This window comes from Cryptomeria japonica, chromosome 2 (assembly GCF_030272615.1).
Source record: "Cryptomeria japonica chromosome 2, Sugi_1.0, whole genome shotgun sequence".
In the NCBI taxonomy this organism is placed as follows: Eukaryota; Viridiplantae; Streptophyta; class Pinopsida; order Cupressales; family Cupressaceae; genus Cryptomeria; species Cryptomeria japonica.
In genome coordinates, this window is record NC_081406.1 from 22,460,503 (window position 1) to 22,484,556 (window position 24,054).

General features: G+C 40.5%; 1 protein-coding gene across 1 annotated transcript in view; it reads left to right on the plus strand.

Annotated features, from left to right (window-relative positions):
• The window catches only part of LOC131048483 (calmodulin-binding transcription activator 6), a 238,453-nt gene that overhangs the window by 52,207 nt on the left and 162,192 nt on the right, over positions 1-24,054 (plus strand). The window contains exon 5 of the mRNA XM_057982443.2: positions 12,777-12,822. Within this exon, the coding sequence (XP_057838426.2) occupies positions 12,777-12,822 (46 nt within the window). The remainder of the gene's footprint in view (positions 1-12,776; positions 12,823-24,054) is intronic.

Here is a 24,054-nt window from a genome sequence, read left to right on the forward strand (position 1 = left end):
GCTTTTCAAGAGTTAAAGTCACGGTTGGTGGGTGCGCCAATCTTGACATACCCGGACTGGGACAAAGAGTTCCATGTACATGTCGACGCATCCAACTTCGCCATAGGGGCCACCCTGGCACAGGTCGGTAGCCACGGGTTGGACCACCCAGTATATTTTGCAAGTCGACTCTTGTCAAACGCAGAGAGGAACTACAGCACGACGGAGAGAGAAGCCCTCGGCATGGTATACTCCGTCCAAAAATTCCGACATTACCTATTGGCGACACCATTCACATTTTATGTGGATCACCAGGCGTTGATGTATTTGGTGAACAAGCGAATCATCTAGGGGCGGATTAGTCGATGGCTGTTGCTGTTACAAGAATTTACGTTCAACATCATTGTCAGACCTGGCAGGAGCCATGTCATAGCCGACCAGCTATCACGGATCAAGTCTGGAGAGCAGGCCGAAGGCGTTAGCGAGGATTTTCCGGACGCCCATCTTTTCCGCATTGCCATCCTTCCTCATTGGTACATGAGTGTGGGTGAATACTTGTCAACGTCAAATTTTCCTAAGGAAATGTCAGTAGGCGAAAGACGGAAACTTGTATTAAGAAGCCGAACATTCCAACTTATAAATGGCCTTCTCTACAAAATGGGACCTGACCAGATTCTACGACGATGCGTCTTGGAAGAAGAAATCCCAGGAGTATTGAGAGAAGCCCATGAAGGGGCCGTTGGAGGACACATGGGACCGGATACGACAACAAGGAAGGTCCTACTAGCTGGCTTGTGGTGGCCGACACTGCATAATGACGCCAGAGAATGGGTGACAAGTTGTGATACATGTCAGCGTGCTGGGCGACTGTTAAAGAGAGATTTCATGGCACTTAACCCGTCGCATGCTCAAGAGTTGTTCGAAAGATGGGGGTTAGACTTCGTTGGTCCATTAAAACTGAGTCGCGCCCGACGATGTAGATACATTGTCTTGGCGACAGAATATTTGACCAAATGGGTCGAAGCGAGGGCTTTGGCAGACAACTCCGCCGTCAGTACGACGAAATTCATTTATGAACAGATTATCACCTGGTACGGAATACCTATTCAACTGACAAGTGATAGAGGGGGGCACTTTGTAAATCATATTATTCGACTACTGACAATCGAGTTCAAAATTTTTCATTCCCTATCAAGTCCGTACTATCCCAGGGCAAACGGTCAGGCTGAGGCGACCAACAAAATCATCGTGTCGGTAATTTATAAGTCCTGTGGGGTGGAAAAAGAAGACTGGGAGGAGCGTCTGTCTTCGGTACTTTGGGCGTACCACACAACTTACAAAGTAACCACCGGACAGACACCTTTCCAATTGATGTACGGTCAGGAGGCTGTGGTACCGGTGGAATTCATGGTGCCAAGTCTCAGAATCGCTATTGACAACAAGCTAGGCGACATGGAAAGCCTTCGAGAAAGACTATACGCCCTAAATAAGCTGGATGAAAGACGGACGATGGCACAATGGGTGACAGACGTGGCCCAGCATCGCAGGAAATATTGGCATGACCAACACATTCGGCGGGCGAGGTTCACGCCGGGCCAATTAGTCCTAAAGTATAACGGACGGAATGAGATTAAGCCCGGCAAGTTCAGAGTGAAGTGGCTAGGTCCTTACAGGATCCGAGAGGTCGCAGCGAATGGATCGGTCAAGCTCTCGACCCTCGACGGACAGGAAATTCCAGAGGGCGTCAACGGGTCAAAACTGAAAGTGTATCACCAGAGGCTGGAGGCGCGCAGGAGCAGCCCGACAGGAGACGCGCAGTCGCAGTCAGATAATGAAAGAAAATGAAAAAAAAAAAATTTAGAAAATTTGGAAAAAAAAAATTTATATATATAAAATGGGAAAAAAAAAAATATATATACGAAAATTTGAAAAAAAAAATGTATATATAAAAGAAAAATTGAAAAAAAAATTGAAAAAAAAAAGAAGAAAAGAAAAACGAAGGGGAAAAAAAAAAACCACCGTACGGTGGACACATAGTGGCACCACAAACGGTGGGTACCACCGTGCGGTGGCACCACCGAAGGTGGAATCCACCGACGGTGGAAGCCACCGTGCGGTGGAGCCACCGACGGAACCACCGACGGTGGAAGCCACCGTGCGGTGGAAGTCACCGAAGGCCTGCGGGAGTGCGGTGGCGCCACCGACGGTGGAAGCCACCGTGCGGTGGAAGTCACCGAAGGCCTGCGGGAGTATAAAGGGCGCCCAACGTAGGAAATACCACACACGCCACCACGCTAAGGAACGCCGCCGAAGGGAAACGCCGCAAGGAAGAGGCACTGCCGAAGAAAGAAAAGCAGCCGCCGAACCCTGCACCAACCAAACACCGCACAACAAGCAAACACCGCACGCGGAGGAAGCAACCACTGCACTGCACACGTTAAAGGAAAAGCACCGCATGAACGCAGCGAAGGGGAAGGGTGCGGGAGATCCTCCGCACGTAAATTTTGTTCATCGCACGTAACGCAGCGAAGGGAAGTGTGCGGGAGAAGTTGGAGTTGGATGCCAGAGTCGCGTAGTGGAGTTCGCCAACTTCGACTGAAATCGAAACAGGAAGAGGAAGGGGTTCGAATGTGTCACAGTCCCCTGCAACCCCGCATTCTGATGTTGGCTTTATCAAACCTTTCCAGTCCATGGACTCATCAACCACTTTCACAGGTATAATGCTGGGCTGGTCATCAGACAGATTAGTATTGATAGAACACGAATCAGGACTTTAAGCTCAGCTGATGGAGAACGGGTGGTTACTTCATGGCCATGCAGTGGTCCAGTTGATGCATCCAAACCCAGTTCTGATTCTTTGGAAATGTGCTCGTCCGTTACTTTAGAAATATGACCAATACTCATCCACTCGCAACCATGTGCGTCTGAATTCCCCCTTGTAATGGCACCAGCACACTCCATGTATTCTGCAGATTCACTCACTCCTGCTTTTGTATCCAGTTGAAGTTTTACCTTTGACTGTACACAGAAGATAGAGCAAGAAGCTACCGTGCAGTGTTCACAAAAATAGGCAGACGAGAAGCTACCGTGCGGTGTTCACAAACATAGGCGGAGATATATATAGTGCGGGAGGTGGACAAGAGGACTTTTGCTCAGCTTTTTACTAGCCGGAGGTAGTTGGGGATTACCGCCGTACGGCCTACCTGCCAGGAGGTAGTTAGGTGCCTTCCGTCCGACAAGGAAAATCAAGAAGTGGTTACCAGGTCAATGGAGTCTGCGGGAAAAAGAAATTGGAAAAAACAGTTGCAGGATAGCAGCCATAGGAAGCCGGATGCACGTATTCTTCCTTCAGGTGTTCGAATAGCAGGTGGCACAATGGAAGCTAGGCAGAAGAAAAAGACACACAGCAGCCCACTGCACGAGGGAAGAACACCTTCACTTCATAGAATATCACCTTTGAGGGATTGAATGGGGTGGAATGTCGGAAATGGTGGCAAGAAACGCCAGATGATAATTTGGTGAAGACAAGTCTTCGCAAAGCAGGGGTAGAATGGGCTATCCGGATGCCTGTGTTCGCCATTCGCGAGTACGTGGGAGCATTGCGATATATGGTTGATACCTTTGATAGCCACTCACGGACGAGCACATTTGAGTACCTTGGGAAGGATATCACCATATCCTTCAAACCTGCAGATTTCACGAGAGTATTTGGCATCCCAGGCATACATGGCAAGAAAGTGGACTTGAAGGCCAAGAAGATGACACGGGAAGAAAAGGAACATTGGATTACGCGAGTGTCCCGAGACTTGACCCTAGCAGAGTTGGTGAGCATCGTAGACGCCACGAAGGGTCGTGGGATGCGTAGGTCCTTTGTCACAGAGGGTCATTGGCGGTGCATTATGGACGTCATCAAAAGCAGGTTGACAGGGTCGGGTAGGGCATCAGACATCGCTCTACCACAGATCGTATTGATGAACGGGTTGATGAACGGCGTCGTATATGATTGGGCTACCTTGTTATCAGAGCGGATGTGCGCATTCTTGATGATGGAGCAGCGCACCTTTTACATGCCCCACTATGCCATTGGACTGTTCTTGGAGGCTACGCGGGAAGCAGTGCCAGAGGCTGAGTTGGAGGTACGGCCACAGGGACCTTTGGCGGAGGGTGAGCCTCCTATCATGCATTGGCGCCACCTGGACATTGGCCACTCTTCCGCGAAGCGGAAAAGGATATTAGAGACCACCGCAGCAGAACCGGATAGTGGCGAGAAAATTCTAGCAGTGCAGAGGATTCCGAGGATTCGGAGGATGAGGATGACAGTAGCAGTCGGGCCACAGACGAGGGGAGGATGGAGCCCGCCGGAGAGCGAGTGTTGTTTGCACCACCCACACTTCCACTTGGCACACTTGTGGGGTCCTCAGTGGGCAGTACTTCGATTCGGGCATTTGGGCAGAGCCGCACGCCCATTGCACTCGGTCCCATGCAGTCGGCCGCATCACCTTCCGCCATACCACCCCAGCAGGCTTGTGCACCAGCCGCCGGACCGACTCCCGCAGAGGCATGTACTGACAGCAGGGCGGAGTTGTGTGGTCCACCGCAGGGAGGCGTGGCAGGGGAGAGGGTTGAGACGGAGCCTCAGGTGCGACTGGACGTTGTGGGATCCGATGCAGTGGTGACGGTTGCTGCCTCCTTGTTGGAGGAGCCCATTGCAGGACATGTTTCCGAAGGGGAGAGAGGGTCGGAGGTGTTGAGTGCAGCTCCATCGGTGGCGGCTATGGGGAGTTGGCTGACCCGGAGATTCCAGATGACAGTGATGCCACCCGTAGGAGCAGCTGTACTCTCACCTCGGCGAGAACCTCCCAGTGAGGTGGTGGATCTGGAGGGTTCCTCGGTGGAGACGCAGGCACCAGCAGAGGGACAGGTCACTGGAGAGGGTGTTCCTACTGGCCCAGAGCAGGCGACTGCTACACTTGAGGGGGCGGGGGAGACACCATTGTGCCAGCAGGATGCAGCAGGTGTGGTTGAGGAGACTTTTGAGTTACCACGTGGGCTTCTTGTACCTACATCGGGGCTGGATGGGGAGGATATTGAGGTTTACTTGGCAGATATGGTGACGAGGGGTCGGCGAGTGGTGGCCGCGGCTCAGACACGAGCTTTGCAGTAGGTTGTGGAGGAATTAGAGCGGGTCCTCCAGTTTATGCGAGACGGCTGTCCCGTAGCTTTCACTTCATGTTTTGAGGCACGAGGGTGGCCAGTTATCCAGACGGATGCGATGTTGGAGGCTTGGAGTGTGCCTCAGCCCGTCGTGGAGAGTAGGGTGACGACTCTCGTCCGGGAGATTGAGCAGGTTTACAGGGAGGCCTACTATGCCTTACGCCAGACGCAGCATGAGTCTGCGGTTCGCGAGGCTGCTCGAGTTGAGTTAGAGCAGGACATGGCCAGACAACAAGCCTCGTGGGCAGCCGAGAGATCAGAGTTGGTAGCACAGCTTGAGACAGCCCGCGCAGAGAAGGTTGCGGCGGACACCCGTCTTTCGGAGGAGCAGAGTGCGCAGAGTCTCGTCCAGCAGGAGTTAGATGTTGCTCAGACTCAGTTGGTTCGCATGACAGAGTCCGCCGATACCAAGGAGAAGGAGCTACTGGAGGCTGCGCTTATGATGAAGACGGCCTTAGAGAAGGTGTTGGTGGCAGAGCGGGATGTGGCAGCACGCACCCAGCAGGTCTATGAGCTCCGCGCCCGCCTGGCGGCCCAGACACCCGCATCTCACCCTTCGACTTCAGGGACGCTTCCTCAGCCCCCTCCTTGACTTTATCTTGGTTGTATATTTATATTACATTGTCTCCATTTTGTTGTTCGTCGTCGGAGACGACTTCTTTTTTTGGGGGGGATGATGTTATCGGGAAAAAGTGTATAGTTAGTAATGTTAATTATCAATAGTTAGTTAGCCGACGGGTAGGTAGTTGGAGTCGCGACGGTTGTGTCGCACCCCTTCGGCTGTCATATATTGTACCACCTCCGGGTGTTGGGGGACATGTAATGTTGACGACAGATTATAATATGAACATCTTTTGACATTAATGGCAAGCTTATTCTGGTACTTCTTTTGTATTTGCATTGTGCATTGCTGTTCGATTTCTGTATTCTTCCTGTTTACCCAGTGAGGTAAACATAGCTAATACCCTTCCATCAGGTGCAATGATCACTCTTTCTTGTGCATCATAGTGTATAGCACACTCAACCATCAACTCAACACATTCTTTAGCTAGTGGAAATCCAACTGCTTGGATGATGCCATTTCTCATCTTCCGGCGAGCAATGGGTGTTGGCAGGTATCCATCATGGCCATACATTCTCTTTTTGAAGTCTTCGAAATCCACATGCCCAAGGTCAGTATCTGTGACATTCTTCCATTTGGATTTGATCTTTGATTCCGGTTGCAATCCTTTGCTGGTGAACTTCATCTTGAGCTTTGGTGGTCTTCAACCTGCAAAACACATGAAAACCTAATTTTATTTTCAAGAAAACTTGAAGATTTTAACTCTGATTTTAGACCATTTTACTTGAAATTTTCACTTTCAGCTTGTCAAAAAGCTAAATTTCTGCGAAAAAGTAGACTAAAAGTGAAGAATTTGGCTAAGTAATCGATAAATTTGTGAGAAATAAGACAAAGAGGTGAAAGAATTCAGTCAAGTTCAGATTTTGGGTCTTCAAAATTGCTCGTGATTGAAATCTACCTTCAATTCTGAAAGTTCTGTCTTAAACTCGAAAAAAAGCACTTTGTTTTTGACTTCCAACACTTAGGAAAATTTTAATTCTTCAAAATTCCTTCTTGAAAACAAATTTTCCACAAAATCTGAGAGAGAGAAAACTTTTTCAAAATTGCACTCCAATCTTCCAACCTTATAATGAATTTGAAAGTGACTGGTTGAAAATATATAGAATTAAGAATTTTAATTTTAGAAGCTCCATGTTTTTTTTTTTTTTGATTTTTATTATATTTTTGTGTTTTAATGTTTTAAATCTTTCCAACATGGAAAGTTTTATTTTTTCTCTCAAGATTTCATCCTTAGCCAAACAAGAAAAGAATGTTCTAGATCTTTCTTTCAAATTTCAAAATTCTTTTGAATTTTTGAAAATAATTCTAAGTGTTGAAAACATTTTCCTTTTGAAAATAATTCAAAGTGTTGGAAAATATTTAAAAATATTCTGTGTCAAGTTTAATTTTTCCAACCCATTCGTTTGATTGACCCTTGATTTCATTTGCTATTTTATCAACTTGGTATTCCGCTAGCTATTTTTCTTTCCTCGTCATGGCAAATTGATCATCTTCATGTCTTATCTTTAAATCATGGGCGAGTTTGTTTATCTTATTTAGGCATCTTCACATATTCCATTTATGCCTAGGCAAACTTGGAAGGTCCATGTCTTATCTTCTTGGCAAACTTTGTTCTCTTTATGTCTAAGCCGAATTTCATCATTTTGCTAGCCATTTCATGTTCCCATCTAGGCGGACTTTGTGCTCATCTTATCATAGGCGAACTTGGTGAGTGCTAGTGCCAAGGCGGACTTCCTAATTTCCATGCCATTTCTCTTTGATTGCTTTTCTTACGTTGCTGCCTTCAACTTATCCTTGGCGGATTTACCTCTTCATTGGCTATGTCCTTTATGTTTTGGGCGAATTTTGTGAATCTTAAGTCAGGCGGACTTGGCAAGTGTTTAGACCATCTCCTCTTGATGTCTTCTTGGCGGACTTCACCTATGCTTAGGCCAAGGCGGATTTTATATTGTATTAGCCATCTTTTCTTTCTCATGGCAGGCTTTGATGTTGCTTAGCCATTCATCCTTGATGCTTACTTTACCTCCTCCTAGACATGGCGGACTTCAGCTATGTTTGGCCATCTTGAGTAGACTTTTGGCTTGTTAGCCATGTGCTTTAGGCTTGGGCGGACTTGATGTATACATAGGCCATGTTTTTTTGATGTGCTTTGCTTTATGATGGACAGTGTTGAGAGGGCGGACTTCGAGGAAGTTAGAACATTCTTCTCATCTTGCCATGCCAATGCCTTCTTACTTTTCCTTTTGGGCGGACTTCACCTCTTCTTGGCTCATATCTTTTATGGCAAGGTGGATTTTGGAGGTTGTTTGGACATCCATCTAGGCGGACTTCATGCTTCTTTGGACAAGGCGGACTTTACCTCTTGTTGGAACTTCTAAGGCGGAGTTGGAGAGTGTTTGGATGTTGTTAATCATGTCTAGGCGGACTTCAACCTCTCTTGGCACACATGTTACCTTGCTTGGGTGGAGTTCACTCTTCATTGGACCACATGCTTGGGCGGAGTTTGAGAAAGTCTTGCCATTCCTTTTCTTGGCCAAGGGCGGACTTCAACTATGTTTGGCCATCTTGAGCGGACTTTAGGACCTTTTTGCCATATCTTTTCTTTTCCAAGTGTTTGCCATCTTTACTAGCTGCTAGGTGGACTTGGAGTATGCTTAGACAAGGCAGAGTTTGAACTTCATAGGCCGAAAAATCATGCCTTGGGCGGACTTTGAGGTCTTTAGCCATATTCCATTAGTTTGCTTGAATTGGGCAGACATCAAGGATGTCTTGCCATTTCTTCTCCTGGATTGGACTTTGTCTTCCCTTGGACATATCTTCCTCTTGGATGAATTTTCATCTTCATGCCACTTCTCTTCCAAACATCCTCAATCAAACTTCCATGCTCATATCTGACTTGCCATGTTTATACCTGTATCATTTGCAACAAAACTCTAGATTAGGGTTTTTACCCTGCTTTTTACACTTAAGAGACATAATTTTTCAATTTTGACAACATGGGCACTGATCGTATGACTTGAGGAACGAAACCCTAATTCTACTTTCAAAAAAGCAAAAAAAAAAAAAAGCAAACCAAAAAAAGCTGCTTCCCGGATTGGGCCCAAAGTGCCAAAAACAAAACTTTCTAAATTTAGAAAAAAACAAAATTCCTAAAAATAGAAATTTTTCAGAAAATGACTCAAAGCAAATGCGATCCTCATCCTTTGGACCTTCTAAGCACTCTGACAATATTCAAACACTGCTTTGAGCATGAATTCTCTACTTGACTCCGGAGTGACCTTCAAAAACTCTAACTCTCAAACTCTCAGAATGAAGATGTATGAAATTGCAGAGCTAACAAAAAACCCTAAAAAGAAAACTACTAGGGGGTCCCCATCTGCAATGGGGCGATGTGTGAAATAGGTCACAACAAGACCTTTACTGTTTGTTGTAATATTACTGGGAGTGCCGTACAGGTCTATGAACATTGGGGAGGGGATGTAAAGTCGGAAAGTTGGAAAACCCAGCCCACAGCACCAAACGTATTTGGAACTCATTGCAAACAAACTAAAGTGTGACGTTAAGGGGATTGGAGAAGAATAATCTGCTGCTAACACATTTAATGATCAAGCTGTGGCTGAAGCTGTATGAGGTGATTTTGTATTTCAAAATCAGATTAGGGCTGTGATTTCTGGGTATGTACAAACTGATTGTAAACTGGAAACCACGTACCTTTCTTTGATATTAAAGACAATATGAGCTGATTCAGATTGCAACTCAGATTTATGTACGTTGCTAAATACTTAGCATTATTTGACGGTAGCTTGTTTATAGTTATAGTTTGATATGAGCTTTTGCCTATTATTGAAATATTGCAAACAAGCAAACACCAATTTTAAACAAAAAAATCAGACCATTAATATCACAACCAGGGCAGTCTATTACAACTGTAATCTGTAATACAATAAGATTATTACACAGTAAGATTATTGATATTTTATTGATTATTACACAGCAAGATTTTTTAATTATATGACTGTAGTCTGTAATACAATAATCTTTTCTTTGTTGTTATCCTCAGGGTATCCCTACGTCTCAGCCCAGCGCTCAAACCTGGAACCTTGACTTGGCCATTAACAACCAACTTTGGGGCTCAGGAGAGAGGTGAGACTAGTCCCTGGGGTCGCACGGCTATCAGCACTCGCCCCGAAGTGTGCGCGGCAGAATAATTCACGGGCCAGGGAGTCGAACCCAAGACCTTGGGGAGCAAACCCAAGACTCAAGCCAACTCCGCTAGCCCATGGGGGGCTTGTAATACAATAATCTTACTGTGTATAATCAAATAATGTATTTATAATAATATATTACTGTGTATGAGGTAATGAGGTTACATATTACGGTTACCTCATTACCTCATATACAGTAATAAGGAAGAAATCAATACTAAAAATCGATATTAAAAATTTAAACAAATATGTCTCTATGACAGTATGACTATCCAATATATTCGACATTTTTTAGGAAAAATAATTTAAAAAACTTAGCACTGTTCAAAATTCGAATGGAAACCTGAAAGGTGCGTTTTTTTTGCTGATTAAATGATTCAAACCTTAGTTGCGATATTCTGGCCACTAGCAAAAGTCACGTCGCGCCTTTTTTTTAGCTCCCGTGGTCGCACAATGAAATTAAATTTTTAGGTTTTTCCACCTTTCCTGACTTAAGTCATTTATTTTTGTGTTTCGTGCCGGGTTTTCAGATGGGTTTTGGTGAGTTTTAGCGATTTTAATGCCCAAAAATCGCGGCGGTTAATACGAAAACTTAGAGCCGAGTTTAGGAGTGAGTCACTCGCGAGCCATTAAGGGCTCGCGATTACTTGCGAGTTTTCCTATGGTGCGCAAAGTTTTTCATCTATGGTTTTAACATTTCAAATTTAAATATTTTATGTCTACTTAAACTATTTGCCCTAAATCTAGCATTGACATTACAGTTTTGTAAAGATTGAAAATTGAAGATGAGACCTTAGAATGATGATGATATGCCAAACACTTGAATCTGAAACCCTAACTATCTTGATCTATCTGTAAATTGAGAAATTATTCCGAGGGATTTGAAAACATTTACAAAACATGGAGAAACCATTGGATTTTACTTGTAAATTTGTCATAGAACACAAATGCTAGCAGCTGGAACATGTTGATTTTCCTAGCTACGCTCACACTTTTGAGCTAAAGACGAATGCTAAAAGGCATGAGTACAAGACAAAGATTGGATTCCAATTAGAGGCACACAGTTTGATAAATTGAATCAAGGAATTGTGTAGAAAGACACAATCACTGATTAACTGAAACTTCTAAAATGAAGCTGCTCTTTGTAATCAGTCTCTTAATCTTGGTCACTTCATCTATATTCAAGATGGTTTATCCAACAGTAGACAATTTATCTATACTTTTACCATGTTAAGCTCTTCGAAGTGTTTCCTTTACCAATATCTGGAATTCAGCCTGTAGCTTATTGTTTTCAAGGGTCCAAAAGTAGGAGCAAGTTTCACTTCAAATAGGTGGAAATGCTACTGATCATGCCATATTCAAATTCTGAAATCTCATGGCTCACAAGCTATGCCTTGGCCAATAAACCATACAACCTATCTAGCACATGTGATCCTAGTTGACAAATTTGATAACCCCACACTCTTTTTATGCGTTAGCTGATCCATTAGGTTTTGCTGATCTGTGGAATGCAAAATCTGCAGTACAAAATTTTTGGAGCTTGGTATGGGCTGAAAGAGATTGGTTATCAATTTCTTAGGTTGTTTGTTTACATCATTTAGGGCAGGCTTACCCTCACCATCCTTTAGGATGTTTTCCTTGATATTTTCTGATACTATCTCAAGAAGATTTACATTACCTTGCTGCAATTTTGTTCCCAAATTATTCTCAAGCATTTGGAAATCTGAAGTCTCCACATCCTGCACTGCTTTTCCTTTTGGAGGAATAGCTGTCTTTGACATCTTAGGTTCTGACTTAAAAAGAATAGAAATAAGCAGTGTAAATCAACCTGATATGAAGGAACAAACTTGCTCTTTCTGCTTACTTTGGAATTTACCCATTTCAGAACACCTCCCTTTTCTGCTAGGATTATCTAGGATTAGGGGAAGGAATGGTGACAATTGGAACAAGAAAAACAGGAGACAAAAGGTTTTGCAAACATGATGGAGAAGGAATAGAAGTTGGAATAGAAGATCAGGGATTTGGATTTTGAGACAACATCCAAACAAATGAGTAAAGGGGAAATGATAAAATACCCTAGAAGGAGAGATGGAAGAAACAAATCCTGGAATAGATAGCATCAGTTTTTAGGTTCTGGGTTTAGCTGAAGGTGAAGAACTTTGTATTCTTTCTCGTAACCAACTTCAGCTTAGGAATTTTCTGAATTTCATTAAAAACACATGTAGCTTTAAGGGATTCAATTGCTTTTTTTTAATCCTTACTCCAGGCAATGACTTCTGAATCTGGCACTGTGTTAGGACATAGGAAGATGAAGAACTAGCTGATTTTTGCTGTTTTTATGCACTTTTCTGGCAAAATTGCATTTAAGGCAGTTTTAGAAATTCTTCTATTGATGAAATCCCCTGTTGTTTTTACCATTGAGTATTTTGGATTTTAAAATGCAGTATAGATTCGTTATGTTTTTGGGTCAATCTATTTTCTGTAGATGTATATTTACATAGTTATGGCATGCATTGTTGTTCGTTTTCGACCTTAGTGAGCAATACTCATAATGGGCTCTCAAGTAATATTTTGGTGGTTTACTGCACTGTAAAGCTTGGAATAGAATTTTCTTTCAGATTCTTCTACATATGTGACTGTTATTTTCTGTTTTACTTCAAAAAAACCTAACATTTGGTAAATGCATGCCTTTTTGAATGGGTGACATGTTATTCACTTCTTTTTGTTAATTGCCTGCTGATTTTTCTATGATGCAGAGCCTATGAACACATTGTCCTTGTACATTATCGAGAAGTGTCAGAGGTTTGCTCACATTCTCTCCTTTCATATATATTTTATGCCTGGCAAATTATCCATGAACAAATAATGTTTTATAACAATACATATGGTGTTGTACTTCTAGATTGCCAGTTTTACTTAAAGAAAGTTATTCCTGTTTTAGTATCTTGACATTTCCATTTGATTGGATTGTTGTTTGTCCAAAAAATTATTATATGAGAAAGAATGTTAATGGTTAATTGAGAGAAAAATTGTTTTCAAATTCTTATCAATATCCATTTTTCCTGTTGGTTGAAAATTTTGTACACTTGGGGAAATATACAAAATTGTGGTTTCAACCATAGTGTGTGAGTAAAACTCTCCTAATTAAGGGAAGGCTCCCCCTATCTAACTACAACTTTAAAAATAAAATAGGATGGGACAACAATGTTTTTTCTTCTTTCAAGAAAGACAGTATCTTTTTCTCTTCACAGAAAAGTGATAGCGATTTGATATAAAACAGTAGTAACAATTTTCAAAATGAAATGAGAGAAAGGAAATGAAGTTTCCTGAAAGCTCAAAGACTTTCGTCACTTCCTTCAGGACGAGACAACAATATCAAGCTCAAAGACTTGATTATGTGAAGTCCTATCTACCCTTTTCTATACTAAGTTGATTAAGAACAAATTATAACGACACAAAGATTGAAATATCTTATCCTTTCTACATAAAACAATGGGAAGTAGCATAAGGTCAAAGACTCACAACTATTTCTCATAAAATCTGCTCCTAAACTCTCTTAAGAATAAGTGCAAGCACAAAGACTTACAACTCCTCTCAAAACAATATTTATTCTAATTTATATTAACCTCAAATACTTGCAGCAAAAGACTGCAAATCAACTTCGATTAAGTTCTTTGAAGAAAAACTTGCAAGAAAGATAATATAGAACACAAACTCAAGTATGTAGCACAAAGACTCAAAGCTTGAGCAATTTCCTTCTATTCCTTTCAATTCTTGAATTCACATATGAAAGCTCAAAGACTTCTTTACTGTAAATTTGACAAAGTTTTTGCTTGCTTTCCAAAAGATAAAAATTGCAATAGACCCCTCAAGTATTTATAGAAGAGGAGCCTTGAGAAAAAGGTGGGAGGATCCTAACTAACTTGAGAAATTCTCTCAACCACCAAGACTTATTCAATAACTAACTATGACTTATTCCAACTACAGTCCTAACTGAACACAACTTGTAGTTGTCTTACATGTAATTACAAAAGTGCAAGTAAAGACTTAACTTGCAATTTACAGAAGGCTTTTACATGTAACTTGTCAAAAGAAAAACTACAACGAAAAGATTACAAATCTGGAAAAATACATCTAAGTGTTAAAAAACACTTAAGCTACAACACATGGAGAGATGAATCCTTCAAACTTTTGGATGATCATTCGTAGTTCATCAGGATCCGGTTCATGGGTGTTCCTGGCAACAACCATGGTCTTCACAATGGTATCATGGCATCGGAGGAGCATAGAGTTGTTCTTCTTCAAGATGGACTGAATTTCATGCAAAAAGATTTGGTGTTTCATCAAAATTTGAATTGAAGCAGCTGAGAATTGTTCGCTCCTCCATTCATTATGAATCCTCATCTGTAAATCTGCAAGAACTTCGTCTTCTGGTATCAGCTCTCCATCCTGACTTATTATGTTGCAAGAGGCCTTTTCACAATGAGAAACAATATTTTGGAAAACTTCACCCCGTAATCTCATTGCATCACCAATCTCCTCAACGAGGGATTTAAGAACAAAGGCCTTATTTTCCAGAAGCGTTTCAAATTCCAAGTACATGACCCTGGAAGGGATAATGGCATGCTCCTGTAGAACACTCAACTGTTGTTGGGGCATGGTGCGCCAGATTGTCAAACTACCTACAACACTTTACAGATTCTTCTTAAAAGCGTCGGAGGTATGACTTAATTTATCTTCAATAGTCTCCAACTTAGACATCATCTGAAAAATGTCTTTCAACACTTGTGCACATAGATCATGAAGCTGATCAACCCAGGAATCCAATGCTTGTACTTTCTAAGCAGCGCTTTCAACACTACAAATTGATTCTCATGCCTCGGTAGAACTTGAAGGATTACTCACTTCACCAGTATGTTTTGTGATTTTACGAATAGCTGCAACAAGTTGTCGGTTGTCCTCTTCTAGCTTGTCTTTCTTAACTAAAATTTCATCGCACCGCTGTACTAGTGAAGCTATAGAAAACTGAGCATCATGTTTAATCACCTCATGCGTTTGCTTACCTAATTCTATCCTTGTAACTTTGTAAGCAGCAGTTGACATCTCTTCAAGTGGCTTATCTGCAAGGGGCTCAACAATTTCAGCTACCTTCATCTTGTTGCTGCCAACAGTTACTTTGGAGATAGTCTTGGCCTTTTTAGCAACCTTGGGTCTAGACTGTTTAAGTTGTTGATAATCAAAGGCATCAGATGAGATTTCTTGCTTCTTCCTTTTTGGGGTAAAAGAACTAAGCCACGAAGGTAAAGTCATGAACTCTCCTTTAGTAACAACTGCAAGCAAAAGAGAAGTAGTTTCTGTTTGAACAACCGTGGTCATCCTAGGAGGAGTGTCTGTTTGGATGGCGACCACGGTTTGCTCAGTGACCAATGGGCATGAAGATTGCCTCATAAATTCTTCAAAGCTAGAAGTGGAGGTATCAATCTTTGACAGTTGGATACATGCAGGAGTATCTACAGGAACTTCCAGCACACTCTCTTGTTGATGATTAGGGAGCGGCTCGTATGCTGAAATAGGAACGACATTCTGAGGAGGCTCTTCCACCATTATGTTAGGAAGAGAAAGGGGCGTCTCAATGGAAACTGAGGAAGGGATGTCATGAGGTGAGTTTGAAGCTGGAGACTTAGGAGGATCATCAGATTGTTGCCTTTCTTCTGGATTATCAAGATCGATCACTTGAACATGAAACCACGACTTTTTATTCCCACGAACTGTCGCCTCCTCAGGAGGAAAGCACTACTACCCGACTAACTTGTAATTTGATCCTGGTTCTAGAGGTGATGCCCCTTCCTTGTTGTCAACCTGAATCTCAGACTTACGTCCAAGAGGCCCCGTAGAATCATCTTCTTTCCCAACCTTGATTTTGATGAGTCTAACACCATTACTTTTCAGCCAAGCGTTGGTGTTAGCCAAGATAGGCTGAAATCTCTCAAAAATGGATAGGCACTCCTTGTGTGAAATATATTCAGGATCAAGTACATGCCCATTGTCAATCATCCCTTGTGGAATATCCACCAAGTTCAAATCAACAACTTGCTCAACAGTGACCCTACAGTAATCCATTTTCAGAATTTCCACTTCTGTACGAAGATCTACCTAGATATCCTCAATACGATGCACGTGCATGAAGGACTTTTTGATCTTTTCCTTAATACCCCGGTAATCAAAATCAGCTCTGGACTTAAACCTTTTGAGCTTAATTTCTTGCATCTTTGTCTCCATAGCCTTGGTTTTGACGGATGTGACAAGAGAATACCGGCCAATTTTCAATAGGTTTGTTGTAGAAATCCCCATTCCAACCTTATGTCTGACAGACTGATGAGTGTGGACAGCCATGATCAGTTTTCCCAACTCCATAAGAATGATCTTATCAGCTGGGTATCTAGGGAGCATGTATGGCTGCCCACTATAGCATCCGACTCTCATATAGGTAAAGGTTGGGAATTGAAGAAACAAGCATCCATACTCATTCACTCTTTCCCATGCCTCATTTGATATCCTTTTGTTCTTCAGAGTTGTGTCAAACTGACACATGAAGTAACCGAAAAATGCATCTTGAACTCTTCTAAAATGCAATCTGCTGGGTCTCAAAGGTAGCTGATCATAGTATTCCCATACCGGTATAAGCGAGCGGTCACCCTTGGTAGAAAGACCAGGGAAATGTCTGAGTGACGCTGCCAAATCCACCAAGTATGAATTCATATAGAAAGTCATGGTGGAAGGGACTGCTGCAAGTTGTTCACACAAGGCATCGCTAATGATTTCTCCCCATGATATATGATAGGACTGCCTTATGAACATGACGAACTGTTACATCCAGGGCTCAAAAACATTAGAATGTTCAAGACCCATTATCCTGCTGAGGAGGGTTATGATGTCTCCAATCTCCCATTTGAAGTCACAACGGTACAACTTAGCCCACCTTGAGAAGGTGGCTCGTGGCTCACGAATCCACCTGTTAATATGACGTTTGCAGTCCTTCTCCCTTTTCACATAGTACTCAGTTGCACTATCTTTGGAGATTTCCATATAAACAGGTGTTGGTGGAATTTTAAAGACTTTCCCAATTGTGTCTGCATCAAGGCGGATTATTGCTTCACCGTCATTTTTAATGGTTCTTGTTTCCTTGTCAAAGTGATGGGCGCAAGCGAGAACAAATTCAGGTTCTAGGGCAGCCACTGGAAAAGAAGATGCGTGATGGATATGGCTGTCCAACAGTCGCTGCATATTGCTATCCTGCGGATCCTCTACCCTCTTGACAAATTCTGACATGTCCACATGCCCTATCTTTGTGTCTTTTATGCAATCCAAAGGAGAAGAGATTTGAGAAGGTGAAACCTCATTTTGGTACTTATCATATTTATACTTCATCTTCTTCGGAATTGGAGATGACGGTAAATCTGACATTGAAGGACAACCTGGTATACTATGATGAAGACTTAAAAGTGTTAAGGCAACATCATAATCAACTGCAACTAACATTTTTCCTTCTTCAAATGGGAAGAACTCCAACCCTTGCACTTCACGATTTTGTCAGAGAAAGAGGGGAAATAAATGAGAAATGCTAGGAATCTTAACTTTGACCAATTTCGGATCTTGGGGAAAATTTTACAAGTATATAAGTTTGGGAAGAATGCACATGCAATCGGATTTTTAAAACCCGAATGCAAGTATACTTGTAAAATGGTAAATGAAGAAATGGGTGAAAAATGGGAATTAAACTTGCGGGGAATGACGTGAACGGAAAGTACGGATATGGGCGTTATGGATGGATAAAAATGGAAAGGTTTTGGGAATGACATTTTCATGAAAATGGGAAGAAATTTGAACATGCAATCTGGTTCTAAAAACCCGATTTTGGAAGGATGGGCATTTTTCATCTTTGCAACTTGAAATTCCAACAAAAGATGGTTAAAAATTTTTAATCGTAAGGGAAGAACAATGATTTTCATCCAACTTGTAATCTGGATTTAAAATCCCGAATACAAGTAAAAAGGGAAAATGGGGAAGAACAATGCAATTGACAAATTGCTTTTCAAAGGGGAAAATCTCTCTCACAAAACCGATTTTTGGGGAAAAAGTAACGTATTTACAAATTTACAACTAGAAAGGAAAAATAAGAAAACAAGAAAACAAGAAAATGAAACAAGAAAAAGAAAGAAAACATACCTTATTTCAATCTGAAAATGCCTCTCCAAAAGATGATCAATCTTTGGAAAAAAGAAGAATAGCTCTTAAATAGAGATAAACCACAATAAAAAACCCTAGCCACGTTTTTACCAAAACGCCATAAGCTGAAAAACGTGGCAGCAAATGCAAATAAAATGGCCCAAGGAGGGGTCGAATCTTCTTCCAACTTCAACGCCTAGGCAAGAGAGGCAAAAACCCCCACCTAGATTCATTTTTTCCATGGAATCCATTTATCAAATACCGTGTCTGCGTAAGGACAGAGCTTTAATTTGCAGGTTTAAGGAGTTTTTCTCTGACTGAGAACTCTAATTCCCTACGATCAAAAGAATGTGAAATGAACTAGAATAGTTGAAACTCTTAACAATGGATAAGGACTATTTGATGTTTGTCTTCAACTCAAAGCAGGAAAAAGATAGAGAACTTCCACGGTGGACCTTGGTTCTTCAGCAAATTTGGCCTCTTAATGAAGCGAGGGACCTCTACCTCAATTCGATAAATGATATCCCAAACATGGTCTCCTTTTGTATGTGCTTCCCATTGCTATCAAGTAAAATATTGGTAGGCTGCATTGTCAAAAATAGATGGAGAAATAGGAGAATACATATTACATCTGAAATAACCAAGAATTTAAGGGTTTGAAACTATGCTGAAATCTGTGTGAATATGTCTTGGCAAATCACTGCCTAATAGTCTCATACTTGACACTGGGGAGATAGATAGGGAGCAGCCCGGTCTGTGAAAAATGAAAATATCCCTTTCTAGTGTAAAACCTGTCATGAACATGGACACCTGGCATATAAGGACCAAAGAAATGTAAATTTTCAACACTCAAAATAGAGTATATCTTAAGGATTTGAAAAGTATTTTTGCCCACATACCCCAGACTCTCAAATGGAACTGGCTTAAGATTTTTGGCTTTACCCTGGTGTCTCTTTTCTTTTAAATATGCTCATAGCTTGTCCCCAAAATGGAACTTATACTGAACTTGATGCTGATGATCTCTTGATTTTTCCTGTATTTCAGACTATCTTATCTTTTTTTGCACTTGGAGATGTATGTTTAATATCATTTCTATTAAGTTTTTGGCATTTTGAATTTCCAAGTCCATCTTTTCTTGCTTGAATGCTTCCTTCTTGTGTCACAACATCAATGGTCTTGGTGGTAAACAATGAAAACATGTTTTAAAATGAAATTTTTTCGTAAAAGAATCTATTGTCCTGATATAATAATGTTGGACAAGTGTCAATCTTTATTCCGAATCTTTGGTGTCTTCTATTATACCTTGACAAGATTTTTACCAAAGCACTGTTAAAGACCTCGGTTTGCCCATCCATTTGTGAATGGAATGTTAATGATCTTTTAAATTATGGTATGCTTTTTCACGCCACAATGTAGTCCATGAAGTTCCAAACACTGGATTTTGACAAGCCAAAATGAATCCACAAAAAAAAACACTAATATAACCCCACAAATTTTACAAACCCGCTGTTAAAAACCTTGGTTTGCCCATCCATTGGTGGATGGAACGTTAATGATCTTCTAAATTCTGGCATGCTTTTTTTCCCCACAATGTAGTCCATGAAGTTCCGAACAATGGAATTTGACAAGCCAAATTGAATCCACACAAACAAAAACTAATATAGTTACATCATTGCCTTCAAAACTTTTTTTTTTTTTTTGTAATTTGCTAAACTAGTCTACAACAAATACAAGAAACAAATAATCATGATTTTTTTTGACATTCATCTTTATAAGAAATCCATAGAAATGCATTTTCATTGCCCACAAGGAACTAATGGTGACATATGCAAACCCTACTTTTGATTGCTAAGCTTGCTTCTGCTATATAAAACACATCAGCTTATGAATTTTTCAACATCAACCTGAATGTTTGGCTAATAAACACACCTTCACAAATTCAATACCGTTTTCTCTCAACAGTTGAATTGATTAGATATAAGATATAAAACTGTCTATGTGGGAGTGCATAATCAATTTGTGCTCTTGCCCAAGAATTAAAAGATAGACAGTTAGTTTCCTCTGCGATGTATCTTAAAAGCAGCAAAAAACGTTTGGGGAAAAAATCGGCAAACCAAAAGTATGATTTTTTGAAACAATCTTGTAAAAATGGGAAAAATTCAGATTTAAGAAAAAGTGTATATAATTTATTATTACTATATTATAATACAATTAAATAATAATAATAATAATTATTATTATTATTATATTATATTATGTTATATTAATATTTTATAATTATATTATGATAATAGTATTATTTCCAACGTTCCACGGAAATGCGTCCCCCCCCAAAAAAAACCATGTCTCTTGTAGGGGGACGTTTTTAAAGACTTGGGGACTTGGGGGAAATGTCCCCCCCATAGCACCACCACCTCCGCCACCTCTGGCAGGGACACTGCTGGGTCGCTTGCTATATGTCACATGCTGTTACATATTGATTGCAACCTTTAACTTCATGAAAACTAGTTGGCCTTTCATGGGGCACTCATAGAGATGTTCTGTTGCAGATTTTGCCTTGAAGATTTCAATTCACCTCTATTTTTATGTCAGCACCACCCTGCACCACCAGTCTGCCGCCGTCCCCAAATTTAGGCCCTTGGTCCCCCTGTCCTCAAAACATGTCCTCGTGTCCTCCTGTCCCCTAGTCAAGAAATTCCGTGGAACATTGATTATTTCTATTGGGTTGACCCATGTAATACAACGGTTAAGACGCTTGGTAAAACCGCCACCAAGGTTCAAATCCCTGCTGGGTTCTAGGTTCCTAGGCTTGATACTTTTGTTGGGCTAGTATGCTCGCAGATTTGAACAACAATAGTGTTCGACACCTTAGAAAGTGCCACTTATCGATCAAAAAATAAAAAAAAACTATTATTTCTATTATAATAATATATTTTTATATTTTAATTATTATATTAATAAATTTTAATATTACTAATTATTATATTAATATAATAATATTTTTATATGATTATTATTATAATATGATATAAATATTAAAGTATAATAATTATAATATATTTATTTTATAATCTTATATGATTATATAAATCTTGTATAATTATATTTATGATACTATAATAATATAAGATTTATTTGATCATATTATATTAGAATATTATTATTATATCATGATTATTATCTATAATAATATAACATTATAATGATTATATTAAATATTAAAGATTTAAAAAATCAATGAAAAATCGATGAAAAACCTAGCAGAAATAGTAGGTAATTTCATACTATAGAAAAAGATTATCGAAATTCGTAGATTCTGCTTGCTTCATTATTAGGGGCATTCAAGGGTAGTCTAGCTTTGAGACGAAGTGTTGTCTCAAGGCTTGGTTTGGTTTGGTCACGAAAGTGAACCATAAATCCATTCGATGAAATTATGATGCAGGGGTGTCACCTTCCATCTTTGTTTTCTTATGTTCCGTGTTCATTTCTTTTGGTCTTTGTTGTGTAGTTTGCTTCTATAGTTTCGTTGAAGTAAATAAATTGCCTTATGCCTATGTTTTGTTTGTTAAGTCTATGTTTGTTAAGTTTTTGTTTTTAGCCTCCTGCCACCACAGTGACAGGAAGACTAGTATGAACTAACTGTCAGATTTAGAACCGCCTGACTGTTCATTTCGTGGTGGTCGTTGGAGAACTGACTACCAATCTCTTTGTAAAGGATTGGTTGTGGATCGCGAGAGACTAGACTAGGGAAAAAAGCATTGGTTGATTCCATCAGGATGAAAGAGAAGATTGTTGGTTGGATTCTTACGGGAGAGATGATAGAAGAAACAAAACATCCTGGTTGTGTTGGGCAAAGAATTGGTTGAAACCCTGTAGTAGGTCGGCCCGTAAGAAGGAAGGCCGCAAAAGCCTGTGGGAAAGCATATTGTTTGTTTTGTTAGGTAGGTCGATTCCCTAAGGGGTCAAATAGCATATGTAATAACTGTGAAACATTGTGAATGGCATAACTTCTGTTTATTCTGCTTTGTGAGGAACTAAGCTCTATTTCCTGTTGTAATTAGAACAAATTGTTGATGGTTTTGTTTCTCTGATAAATTCCTGAACTTTCCATCATTATTGCTTCTGTCAATTGCTTGTAAATTTCTGTGTGTGCTTATTTGGTTTTGTGATCAGCAAGGCATGCCATCATAGTGGTATCAGAGCCTAAAAGGGATTGGGCTGCAGTTGAGTGGACATAATGCTTCCAAGGAGAATGGGCAGAGGAGGAGCCCGAGGAAGAGGTAGAAGGGAACATGGGGAAGGAGTTCTCGAGATGTTGCAGCATTTGATTGCATGAATGGATGCTTTAGAAAGGGCACATAGAAGAGGAACCCCTGAGGATGATGTCAGTGATAATGAACAGGAAGAATACGAGCAGGAGGAGAATGAGGAAGCACATGAAAAACCTTAAAGGTTATTTAGGACAATATTGAATGTGGGTTCCAAACCCAAGTTAGAGGTTCCCACTTATTTGGGAAGCCTCAATGGTGAAGATTTAATTGACTGGATCAATAACTTAGACAAGTACTTTGAGTATGAGGGAGTGGTAGAGGAAAGGAGAGTTAAATTTGGCTGCACCAGATTGAAGGGCCTCGCTGCTATGTGGTGGGAATTTGTCCAATTTGAGAGAACAAGGAAGAATAATGAAAAGTTTAACTCGTGGGATTGAATGGTTGCAAAATTGAAGAGCAAGTTCCTTCTTGGAGACTATCAAACAAATCTTTTCAAAAGATTGTAGAATTTGAAACAAAAATACACGACTGTCAAAGATTACACTGAAGAATTTTATAAGTTGGTGATTCGGTCTGGCCACAATGAGGAAGATATGGAGAAAATAGCTAGATATATGAATGTTCTGAAGTATAGTTTGCAATACGAATTAAGTCTTTTGTCTCCTAGAAGCCTTGAAGAGGCTTGTCAACTTGCCTTGAAGGCAGTCGAGAAATTGCTGTGAAAGCAAAGTCAGCAAAATAAGAAGAGAGGAAGAGGTTTTAGAGGAAGGGGACAACAATTTAGTAGAGGACAGCAACACCATCAAGGAGAAGAGGCTGGAAGTAGTAGTGGGACAACCAACAATGATAGAGGAGGTTACCAAAACAAAGGTGGAAGATCCTATGTGTTGGTTGAAAATTTTGTACACTTGGGAAGGCGTGCAAAATTATGGTTTCAGCTAGAGCGTGTGAGTTAAAAACTCTCCTGATTTTAAGGGAAGACTCCCCCTTTCTTACTATTACAAACTAACTATAACATATAAATACTAATCTAACTTGGGTGGGACAACATCCTTTTCTCTTTTTTTAGAAAAGATGATATTTTTTTCTCTTTTCAGAAAAGAAACTGCAACTAAAGTAACAAATACAAAAAGTTAAGAAATTCCAACAACAACAAAGATGTTTATATAAAAAGAAGTGAAGTTTCCATGAAAGTGCAAAGTCTTTTGTCACTTCCTCGAGACGGGAATGTAGAAGCAAAGCTCAAAGTCTTCGCTTTTCTATTGTCGTATCTACCTTCGAAAATGATTAGTATGATAACAACGTACAACATACAACAGCTCAAAGTCTGTTGATATGATGCACTCCAAACTACTATGAATAGTAATAATTACAAGCACAAAGTCTTGTAACTTTTCTCTATTATGAACACTTAACTATGCTAATTTAATCCTCAATATTTGCAGTACAAAGTCTACAAGAAATTAGATTAAAGTTGTTTCCAACAACCTCACTAGAATCTCAAGTATATGCAGAAAAGTATATCACTGTGACATAA